Here is a 12,607-nt window from a genome sequence, read left to right as displayed (position 1 = left end):
TGACAGCCTAAGACACAGGCATTATTTTTTAATTCCCACCCCCACTCCTTTCTTCAGCAGCTCTGCAAGGATTGGCTGTTCCACACCTCAGCATGATTTGTCATGCTGAAGTCATGTGGTTACTTTCCTGTCTTTTCACTGGATGTTAGAGATCATAGCAGAAGTTCAGTGTAAGAAATACACAGGAGAAAATGCATATTGACAAGGGGAGTGTAGAGGTGGGCGGGGAGTCTACTGACATCACGACTCCACCCACCGAGCTCCAGACAACAGACCCGCCCACAGAATCTGCAGTTTTTCGGGTCTAATAACAGACAGAGGGGAGACATTTGACAGGTAAAGATACATGCAGGAGGCATGTCTATCCTTATAGAGAACCCCTATGGCAGTAGTTTAGAAAGGATGACATTGGGTTTACATCCACTTTAACAGAGAGCACTCTATTTGTTTGTTAATTTTTGCATGAACTATGTCTCCATCAACTGCACACATAGTTACATAGTTACATAGTAGGTGAGGTTGAAAAAAGACACAAGTCCATCAAGTCCAACCTATGTGTGTGATTATATGTCAGTATTACATTGTATATCCCTGTATGTTGCGGTCATTCAGGTGCTTATCTAATAGTTTCTTGAAGCTATCGATGCTCCCCGCTGAGACCACCGCCTGTGGAAGGGAATTCCACATCCTTGCCGCTCTTACAGTAAAGAAGCCTCTACGTAGTTTAAGGTTAAACCTCTTTTCTTCTAATTTTAATGAGTGGCCACGAGTCTTGTTAAACTCTCTTCTGCGAAAAAGTTTTATCCCTATTGTGGGGTCACCAGTACAGTATTTGCATATTGAAATCATATCCCCTCTCAAGCGTCTCTTCTCCAGAGAGAATAAGTTCAGTGCTCGCAACCTTTCCTCATAACTAAGATCCTCCAGACTCTTTATTAGCTTTGTTGCCCTTCTTTGTACTCGCTCCATTTCCAGTACATCCTTCCTGAGGACTGGTGCCCAGAACTGGACAGCATACTCCAGGTGCGGCCGGACCAGAGTCTTGTAGAGTGGGAGAATTATCGTTTTATCTCTGGAGTTGATCCCCTTTTTAATGCATGTCAATATTCTGTTTGCTTTGTTAGCAGCAGAGTGTTATACTGCTGATGCACCACTGAGGCTGAATTTCGATCGCTGGGTCGGTTAAAAGGCAGAATTTCATCTTATGATTGCCCCTGTGGAGAATGCTTGAATGACCTTTCTTTTAAATCAGAGGTCTACGAAGTGAGGTGAGCAGCCTGTATTTACGGTGGTGGAAGCACAGATACGGATGCACAACCATTGAAATTTTTCCGAGCACCCTGATCACTACTGAGGAATCTATCCTTGTTTGTTGGTGCCTTCCTTTGGGTCATCTGTGGCTCTCATATTATGTGAATTGGGACAGCCTTGTTTAAGGCTGTCGGACTTTATTCCAATATATCTTTTAAATTATGTTTTTTTTTTATTTTTCAGCGCTGCACTGTTTTGTTTTTTTTAAATATATGTGGACAAATTGGTAAAGGGGACTTGGTTCTTTTAAAGCTTTAAGGATTATTAAAGTACAATATGCACAGGATTGTAAAGTCTTTCCAGCCGTCTTTTTTTTGGAGCGAGCATATGTTTAAATATGTAATGGTGTAGATAGGAAACAAACGATTATTAACTGGAGCAATGAGTTCCGGCCCCATTAGCATAAAGTAACGAGGGGTAAAGAGGTAATTACCATACCTAGGAAAAAGGGCATAGAGTGCAAGTAATTAAAATGGTGGAAGCCACACTTCGGCACGAGCATAATATACTAGTTAACAAGGCAACGTACTTCCGGTTTTTCCTGGCACATTGATTGGCGACCATAACTTCCTGATGACACATGATTGGATACAAAATGCGTTGAGGCTTCTGGGTAAGCGCCGACGTCACTTCCTGCCCCAACCCGTACCAGATTGGATAGTGGCTGCACAGTGGCTGCATTTGATGGGCACAGTGGCTGAATTTGATGGGCACAGTGGCTGCATTTGATGGGCACAGTGGCTGCTATTGATGGGCACAGTGGCCGCATTTGATGGGCACAGTGAGGCTGCCATTCATGTTTTTTTTTCAGTATTTTTCTGAATTTTTCAGTTTGTTTGCGCACCCCAAAAAAGTTTGCGCACCAGCTGCCACTGACTTTGAAATGTCAAGGTGGACTTAAGCTCAAGGCAATTACCACATAACCTGTATGGGTGTATCCTATATGCAACAACAGCAATGTGAATTTCAATCAGCACTGGTATGAGGGAGGTTTGACTTAAACTATGCTACGTGGAATGATGTTTCAGTTTAAATTCTTTTTATTCATTTTTTTAAAAGATTTACAAATACAATACATCACAATAAAAACCAAGACAACATTCATAAAATAAGTAAGCAAGAGTAGAAAAAACTTTTAAACCTCATACACAACACTACATACATTCTATTACAAACATATAAAAAAGGTGTATATCCTATGACCTTATCGTATCGACCAACTATAAAATATTTCCCATATATCATATTTCATATATCATATTTACATCTCCCAAAGAGGAGGAAGAAGACGTCATGAGAGCTGGAGGCTCCCCCATCTAAATACAAAAAAATCCAGCTAATCTTTCTCCAAAATAGGTCTAATGCCCCATACACATGATCAGAAATTCTGCCAGCAAAAGTCTTATGTGAGCTTTTGGTCAGAAATTCCGACCGTGTGTAAGCTCCATCTGACTTTTGCTGGCAGAATTCCAGCCAGCAAAAGATTGAGGGCAGGTTCTCTATTTTTTGGTCGGAAAAAGTTCCTATTCGAAAATGCGTTAGTCTGTATGCAATTGGGACGCGCAAAAAACCACACATGCTCAGAAACAATTTGACGCATGCTCGGAAGTATTAAACTTAATTTTCTCAGCTCGTCGTAGTGTTGTACGTCACCGCGTTCTTGACGGTCGAAAGTTCAGAGAACTTTTGTGTGACCGTGTGTATGCAAGGCAAGCTTGAGCGGAATTCCATTGGAAATTTCTGACGGAGAGTCCGCTCGTGTGTACGCGGCATTAGGGATGCCAGGCCTCTCTACCTAATCTTTACCGAACCACCTCTTACTACATCTGTTTGTGACGTGACCAAAAAATCAAACCAAAAACAATCCATTTGTGATATTAAGGGGAAAAGTAGGGTAAAATGCTCTCAATTTCCTTCATAATTCTTCCCTTTCCTTCCCACAGCATACTCCCTTACCCTTCCCCTTTACCCCTCCCTCCCTCATTTTTACCCATTTAGGCCCCTTATGGGCATTCTATATCAGTAAGTATAACCACTGTCCCAAATTACTGAGAGTGTAGATCTTGGAATGATGTTTCAAGCTGTTTGAGTCCAAGATGAAATTCATTTGTTCTTGGTACAATGCAGTAATAGAAATATTCATCCTCCTTGGAACTTCTGTTGCATGGTACCAGTTTTGCTGATATGTGGGTCCTTTAAGCCTTGGAGACAAATAAGTTGAGCCATATGTGGAGTAAGCTTCCTATATAATTGCCTCAGTTTTGACATCTTCACTCGGTGAATTGGAACACATGCAGAACATTTGTTTGTCTGAAAAATACACTAATTTGACCACTTGGCTTTTTCGGAGCTAAATGGTCAGCTCAGGTTTTATGCTGAGGTCCATGCATGCAATATACAATATTCAGTACCCCTGGATTATAAATATTTTTGGACATATGTGTACACATATATGATAGGCCACTAAATTACAGGAATTGGGAGTAAGTAGGAGAGGGAGCAGATTATGTTTATGCAGGCCTTTTTTTCAGCAGGAACGCGGGGGAGCGCAGTTCCGGCACCTCCAGCACTGAATGTATGTAATAGCATGGAGTGTGGGGTGTGCTGGAGGGTCTATTGATATTGGCTGCTGGGGAATCTATTGTCACTGGCGGGGATCTGTTTTTGTGTGAGGGTCTATTGTTGCTGATGGTGAATCTATTGTTGCTGGGGAGGTCTTAAGTTGCTGGAAGGGATCTACTGTTGAGGGTGAGGTCTATTTTTACTGGCTGCTGGAGGATCTATTGATGCTGGCTGCTGGGAGATCTGTTGCTGCTGGGGGGGTCTAATGTTGCTTGGGTGGATATTTTGTTACTGGGTGTGATATTTTGTTGTGGGTGGTTCACTGTTGTTGCAGGGGATCTATTGTTGTTGGGGTGGAGTCTATTGTCGTGTGGGGATCTATTGCTGGGATTCTATTGTTGCTGGCTGCAGTGGATCTTTTTTACTGCTTTTCTTTTTATCATTAACATGTTCTATACAAATGATTTAGCACCACAAAATAATACTTGGTTCTGTATTCTCTAAAAGGGGCAGTACTGGTAGGTGGGTAGGGGGTGGAATCAAGGGACGGTGGTCAGAGGTGGGTAGGGGGCAGAGACAAGGGGTGACTCAGACGGGGGGAGTCCCTGCACCTACTCTCTGAGAAAAAAAGCCCTGTGTTTATGTTTGTTTGTCTATTTTCTTGTGTTTTGGCCAAAAGATCTTTGGTGTAGACATCGAAGTCTTATGTATTTTTCAGTACTATGTGGGACTGTGAATACTGTAACCTTCCTTTTCTTGCATTGCCCCCGCGGTGCTGGCAAATATTTTTGTTCAAAATATTCTAAAAATGTTTTGTATCATTGCCATATTTTTGGAAATGTGAATTTTTTTTTATGATGCTACTGGGACAGTAGGCCTGTACTTATGGAGAGTAGAAGATGTTTTGCAGCATCGGGATAGAGTAGTGGAATGGTACCAGGAGGCTTCCTGTTGACAGTTTTGGGTGCAGCATTCCACTGGCCCATGGTTTTGTCAGCCCTGGTGCAGAGCCTAAAAATATGGTGTGGATAGAGACCTCTAGAATAATTTGTGTCCCCATTGTTCTGTATGATGCAAAAGGATCCTGCCTCATGGAACATGGTTTCCAACCATAAATAAATGATGTTCCACTCCAGGCACACCTCCTCCTAAGTCCTCCGACTCAGAGTGCTGGCTGCTATAATGAATGTATTGAAAGTGCCAACAATTTACGCAGCACTTTGCATATACAATCACCGCCACTTTATTAAATACACCTGTTCAATTGCTTGGTAACACACATTGCTAATCAGCCAATCACATGGCAGCAACTCAATGCATTTAGGCATCTAGACGTGGTGAAGATGACTTGCTGAAGTTCAATTCGACCATCAGAATGGGGAAGAAATAGGATTTAAGTGACTTTGAACGTGGCATGGTTGTTGGTGCCAGATGGGCTGGTCTGAGTATTTCATAAACTGCTGATCTACTGGGATTTTCACGCACAACCATCTCTAGAGTTTACAGAGAATGGTCAGAGAAAGAGAAAATATCCAGTGAGCTGCAGTTGTGTGGAGGAAAATGCATTGTTGATGTCAGAGGTCAGAGGAGAATGGACAGACTGGTTTGAGATGATAGAAAGGCAACAGTAACTCAAATAACCTCTCTACAACCAAAGAAACGGAGGCTACAATTCACACAGGCTCACCAAAATTGGACAACAGAAGATTGGAAAAATGTTGCCTGGTCTCGATTTCTGTGACACAATAGCTGTATAGGAGGGATTCCCCCATCAACCCGTGATTGTAGGAAAGAAAATCACATCATGTAGGGCCTGCCTTAGACAAACCTGCTGAAGGGGGGTGTTCTCGGTTCCTGCCACCTCCATCAGTAACCTTGTCTACAAGCAGCAAAAAAAAAAACATTAAAAAAAGCCATCAATGGCTTCTGTAGCTGCAAGTAGTGGGAAGTAATTCATCCTCCAAAATCACAAAAGAGACAATAAAGTTACGTTTCATTCAGTTTCTAAAAGCTTAAAGTACTGGCTTACCATTAGAAGGCTGGTAGGCTGCCAAGTCACTGCTGCTATGGGAAATAAGAGGGGAGGATCTGTGATTTCAGTACCTCTGTGAATGTGGAAGATACATTTGTCAACAATACTTCTAGCTTCAGGTAAGGACTAGTTTTAAAATGTATTTAGTGCTTGTTCATAATATGTAGCCTGAGCACAGGTATTGTTCATTGACTAATAAAGGGCCGTTGTTTGAAACAGACCCTTCTGGGTTGTAACGCTGCTCTGTATTGGGTGGATAAGCCAAATTGTTCATTATGGCCTGGAACATTCTCATTGTAGGATTTTAGTACGGCTTTATGTTTTGACTTGTGCCATTCACCTACCAGGTTGTAAAATTTGCAAGAAAAATAATTAGCCGTGTTTGTTTAAAATCCCATTGTAGGTAATCGAGCATGAACACCCAGTTAACAAGATTTCCTTCATTGCCCGAGATGTGACAGACAATCGAGCTTTTGGATATGTTTGTGGTGCTGAAGGACAACATCAGTTTTTTGCCATCAAAACATCACAGCAGGTATGATTGCATGGAGTTTGATGACAATGGGAAGATGATGGAATTTAGCTGAGCTGTAAAACAATACTGATGCTGTGCTAGGCTAAATGCAATAAAGTGTATTCATGTGTATGAACTGGTTAGCATCTTTTTCAGATTATATCACACTTCAAAATGGCAACACTACTACATAAATAGGCCTTTGCATTTATTTCCTATGGTATAGTAGATATATTTCCTTTTGCTGCTTATTCTAACAATGTTGTTTGATGCAAGTTTAAATTACAGTTGAAGTCACACTTTTTTTGTCTCCTTAAAGTGATACTAAACACACACTGTTTTATTTACAGTGTCCCTTTTATTCCTGTATGTGGATGATGGCATTTTAAATATTCTATTTAAAAAAAAAACATCTAAATACATAGTTACATAGTAGGTGAGGTTGAAAAAAGACACAAAAGTCCATCAAGTCCAACTTATGTGTTTGATTATATGTCAGTATTACATTGTATATCCCTGTATGTCGTGGTTGTTCAGGTGCTTATCTGAAAGTTTTTTGAAACTATCTATGCTCCCCGCTGAGACCACTGCCTGTGGAAGGGAATTCCACATCCTTACCACTCTTACAGTAAAGAACCCTCTACGTAGTTTAAGGTTAAACCTCTTTTCTTCTAATTTTAATGAGTGGCCACGAGTCTTATTAAACTCTCTTCCGCAAAAAAGTTTTGTCCCTATTGTGGAGTCACAAGTACTGTATTTGTAAATTGAAATCATATCCCCTCTCAAACGTCTCTTCTCCAGAGAGAATAAGTTCAGTGCTCGCAACCTTTCTTCATAACTAATATCCTCCAGACCCTTTATTAGCTTTGTTGCCCTTCTTTGTACTCGCTCCATTTCCAGTACATCCTTCCTGAGGACTGGTGCCCAGAACTGGACTGCATACTCCAGGTGCGGCCGGACCAGAGTCTTCTAGAGTGGGAGAATTATCGTTTTGTCCCTGGAGTTAATCCCCTTTTTAATGTATGCCAATATTCTGTTTGCTTTGTAAGCAGCTTGGCATTGCATGCCATTGCTGAGCCTATCATATACTAGGACCCCCAGGTCCTTTTCCATCCTAGATTCCCCCAGAGGTTCTCCCCCAGTGTATAGATTGCATTCATATTTTTGCCAACCAAATGCATTATTTTACATTTTTCTACATTAAACCTCATTTGCCATGTAGTTGCCACCCCATTAATTTGTTCAGATCTTTTTGCAAGAATTCCACATCCTGCGGAGAAGTTATTGCCCTGCTTAGCTTAGTATCGTCCGCAAATACAGAGATTGAACTGTTTATCCCATCCTCCAGGTCGTTTATGAACAAAATAAATAGGATTGGTCCCACCACAGAACCCTGGGGGACCCCACTACCCACTGCTGACCATTTATCCCCATTTATCACCACCCTCTGAAGTCGCCCTTGTAGCCAGTTTTCAATCCATGTACTCACCCTATGGTCCATGCCAACGGACCTTATTTTGTACAGTAAACGTTTATGGGAAACTGTGTCAAATGCTTTTGCAAAATCCAGATGCACCACGTCTACGGGCCTTTCTTTATCTAGATGGCAACTCACCTCCTCATAGAGGGTTAATAGATTGGTTTGGCAAGAAAGATTCTTCATGAATCCATGCTGATTACTGCTAATGATATCGTTCTTTTTACTAAAATCATGTACATAGTCCCTTATCATCTCCTCCAAGAGCTTGCATACTATTGATGTTTGGCTAACTGATCTGTAATTCCCAGGGATGTATTTTGGACTCTTTTTAAATATTGGTGCTACATTGACTTTTCTCCAATCAGCTGGTACCATTCCAGTCAGTAGACTGTCAGTAAAAATTAGGAACAATGGTCTGGCAATTACTTAACTGAGTTCCCTAAGTACCCTTGGGTACAAGCCATCTGGTCCCTGTTATTTATTAATGTTAAGTTTCCCAAGTCTAATTTTAATTCTGTCCTCTGTTAACCATGGAGGTGCTTCCTGTGATGTGTCATGAGGATAAACACTGCAGTTTTGGTTACTGAAGCCCCCCGATTCACTCGTGAAGACTGAGGAGAAGAATAAATACAGTACCTTCACCATCTCCCCATTCTTTGTAACCAGATGTCCTTCCTCATTCTTTATGGGGCCAGTATTGTCTGTCCCCCCTTTTTTACTGTTTACATACTTTTTTTTTTGCTTTTCTCTGCTATGTGTCTTTCGTGTTCTATCTTAGCCACCCTAATTGCACCCTTACATTTCTTGTTGCATTCTTTATAAAGTCTGAATGCTGATGATGCTCCCTCAACCTTATATTTTTTTAAGGCCTTCTCCTTTGCTTTTATATGCATTTTTGCATTTTTAAATACCTTTTTACATTTTTAAATACCTTTTTCCTAATTGATATACAGCTGTCACATGACCCAGATCTTTTCCAGCCTGTCTGCAGGTAAACATAAGCAGGAGGAGCTTCTAGTCCTCTGCTGCTGGTCACATATTCAAAAAAAAAAATAGCCTTTGTAATACAGAGTAAAAAAAAAAAAAATAATATCAATAAACTTTTTCAAATTGTCATACAAATATACACTATATTGTTGAAAGAATTGGGACGCCTGCCTTTACACGCACATGAACTTTAATGGCATCCCAGTCTTAGTCTGTAGGGTTCAATATTGAGTTGGCTCACCCTTTGCAGCTATAACAGTTTCAACTCTTCCGAGAAGGCTGTCCATAAGGTTTAGGAGTGTGTCTATGGCAGGGATAAGCAATTAGCGGACCTCCATCTATTGCAGAACTACAAATCCCATGAGGCATAGCAAGACTCAAGCATGACACCCAGAGGCAGAGGCATGATGGGACTTGTAGTTTTGCAACAGCTGGAGGTCCACTAATTGCAGATCCCTGGTCTATGGGAATATTTGACCATTCTTCTAGAAGCGCATTTGTGAGGCCAGGCACTGATGTGGACAAGAAGGCCTGGTTCACAGTCTCCTTTCTAATCCCTTCCAAAGGTGTTCTATTGGGTTGAGGTCAGGACTCTCTCATCCATGTCTTTATGGACCTTGCTTTGTGAAATGGTCCAAATCATTTGGTTATGGGGTGGGGTTGTTTTACAGGGGTTGGGCTTGACCCCTTAGTTCTGGTGAAGGGAACTCTTAACGCATCAGCATACCAAGATATTTTGGACATTGGACACTGGAAATTGGACATTTCATGCTCCCAACTTTGTGGGAACAGTTTGGGGAGGGCTCCCTCCTGTTCCAACATGACTGGGCACCAGTGCACAAAGCAAGGTCCATAAAGATATGGATGAACGAGATGAATTAGAGCGGAAACTGCGAGCCAGGCCTTCTCGTCCAACATCAGTGCCTGACCTCACAAATGCGCTTCTGGAAGAATGGTCAAACCTTCCCATAGACACACTCCTAAACCTTGTGGACAGCCTTCCCAGAAGAGTTGAAACTGTTCTAGCTGCAAAGGGTGGGCCAACTCAATATTGAACCCTGCAGACTAAGACTGGGATGCCATCAAAGTTCATGTGTGTGTAAAGGCAGGCGCCCCAATACTTTTGACAATATAGTGTATATTTGAAATCAAATCTTTATTATTTTTTGCCAATAACATGGTATAGGCAAATTTCTGCCAGTCACAGGCTGTGTCACGCCCCTTCCAGCCTGTGTCTTATAATAAGAGAACGTGAAGCCTCCATCAATCAAGATGTAATATCCCACCCTCATTTTGTTTTGCTGGTTATTGGGCATGGAGGAAGAGGGAAGGATTGACTGGAATGGAATGGAAAAATACACTTTTACCCATTTTGACCAGTTATTGTTTTAAAATAGCAAAGGATACTATTGATGTAAAGTCCTAATTCTGCAGTTTGTCATCTCTATTTTGACATATAATGAACAATGTTCCTAGTACAACACATGAAAAGTTTATTTCCAAAAAAACATGAAATACTTTTTTTTACATTTTGTTAACAAAAACTACTATAAAAAGTAAAGGAAAACACAAAAAGTTGCAATGAAACTACATAACCTTCCAAAAATTCTAAATGCCAACGGTGTGTGTGTGTGTGTGTGTGTGTGTGTGTGTGTGTATGTATACATACAGTTGTGCTCATAAGTTTACATACTCTGGCAGAATTTATGATTTCTTGGCCATTTTTCAGAGAATATGAATGATAACGCAAAAACGTTTCTTTCACTCATGGTTAGTGTATTTCCCCCTTTAACATCAATGACAGCTTGAAGTATTTTGTGGTATTTGTGGATGAGTCTCTTTATCTTCTCAGATGGCAGAGCTGCCCATTCCTTTTGGCAAAAAGCCTCCAGTTCCTGTAAATTCTTGGGCTGTCTTACATGAACTGCACGTTTGAGATCTCCCCAGAGTGGCTCAATGATATTGTGGTCAGGAGACTGAGATGGCCACTCCAGAACCTTCACTTTATTCTGCTGTAGCCAATGACAGGTCGACTTGGCCTTGTGTTTTAGATCATTGTCATGTTGGAATGTCCAAGTACATCCCATGCACAGCTTTCTGACTGATGAATGCAAATGTTCTTCCAGTATTTTTGATAACATACTGCATTCATCTTGCCATCAATTTTGACCAAATTTCCTGTGCCTTTGTAGCTCACACATCCTTAAAACATCAGCGATCCACCTCCGTGTTTCACAGTAGGAATGGTGTACCTTTCATCATAGGCCTTGTTGACTCCTCTCCAAATGTAGCGTTTATGGTTGTGGCCAAAAAGCTAAATTTTGGTCTCATCACTCCAAATGACTTTGTGCCAGAAGGTTTGAGGCTTGTCTCTGCTGTTTGTCGCATTGTAAGCGGGATACTTTGTGGCATTTGCATAGTTATGGCTTTCTTCTGGCGAGTCGACCATGCAGCCCATCTTTCTTCAAGTGCCTCCTTATTGTGCATCTTGAAACAGCCACACCACATGTTTTCAGAGAGTCCTGTATTTCACCTGAAGTTATTTGTGGGTTTTTCTTTGCATCCCGAACAATTTTCCTGGCAGTTGTGGCTGAAATTTTAGTTGGTCTACCTGACCATGGTTTGGTTTAAACAGAACCCCTCATTTTCCACTTCTTGATTAGAGTTTGAACACTGCTGATTGGCATTCTCAATTCCTTGGATATCTTTTTATATCCCTTTTCTGTTTTATACAGTTCAACTACCTTTTCCCGCAGATCCTTTGACAATTCTTTTGCTTTCCCCATGACTCAGAATCCAGAAACGTACTGCAGCACTGGATGAAAGATGCAAGGGTCTGTCAGTCCAGAAACTCATTGACCTTTTTATACACACATACTAATTACAAATAAACAGATCACAGGTGAGGATGGTTACCTTTAATAGCAATTCAAACCCCTTTGTGCCAACTTGTGTGCATGTTATCAGGCCAAAATCACTAGGGCATGTAATCTTTTGATCAGGGTCATTTGGATAGTTTCTGTTGTCATGATTTAAAAAGAGTAAACACAGTTGATTGATAATAAATGGCTTCAGCCAAACACTAACCATGATAGAAAGAAATGTTTTTGTGTTATCATTCATATTCTCTAAAAAATGGCCAAAAAATCATAAATTCTGCCAGGGTATGGCAGAATTTATGGCATATCATTTGTCATTTTATATTCTAATTAGAACTTGTCTATGTTTTGCTTTAGGCTGAACCTCTAGTGGTGGATCTCAAAGATCTCTTCCAGGTCATCTATAACATAAAGAAAAGGGAAGATGAAGACAAGAAGAAGGTACGTGTCTCACCAGTAATAGATTTGATCAATAAAGGGAAGAATCAATGACAAATACATATCTACTAACAAAGAGCGCTTTGTAGTGTATTTAACCTTAGCTCACACCTGTTCAGACACCCACTACTTTGTCTTACATGACAACACAGCTGATGCCACATGATATTCTTATATTTGCATCACGTGCTATTTGGGGAGTTTTAATAATGCAACTATTTTAAACCAGGTTCCCACTGACTATAATTATATTCATGTTTACATTGGGAAGAATCTCTCCTTGTGCAGTTATGACATTTGTGTGGCTATTGCTTCATGACGGGGCCCTTTCTCTACTGTATCAGATGGATTCAGTTCCTACAACACAGAAAGATTCTCACCTATAGTAGTTCTAAAGCTTGAAG

At 40.9% G+C, this 12,607-nt stretch overlaps 1 protein-coding gene across 4 annotated transcripts in view; it reads left to right on the top strand.

Moving 5' to 3' along the window:
• DAB2 (DAB adaptor protein 2) overlaps nt 1–12,607 on the top strand; it is a 272,840-nt gene that overhangs the window by 154,389 nt on the left and 105,844 nt on the right. For all 4 annotated transcript variants that reach the window (XM_073621614.1, XM_073621624.1, XM_073621634.1 and 1 more), the window contains 2 exons: nt 6,309–6,440; nt 12,123–12,206. In XM_073621614.1, coding sequence (XP_073477715.1) covers nt 6,309–6,440; nt 12,123–12,206 — 216 coding nt within the window. The remainder of the gene's footprint in view (nt 1–6,308; nt 6,441–12,122; nt 12,207–12,607) is intronic.

The sequence above is a fragment of the Aquarana catesbeiana genome, linkage group LG01 (genome assembly GCF_042186555.1).
Source record: "Aquarana catesbeiana isolate 2022-GZ linkage group LG01, ASM4218655v1, whole genome shotgun sequence".
NCBI classification, from domain to species: Eukaryota; Metazoa; Chordata; class Amphibia; order Anura; family Ranidae; genus Aquarana; species Aquarana catesbeiana.
This window is presented reverse-complemented; position numbering and strand designations above follow the sequence as displayed.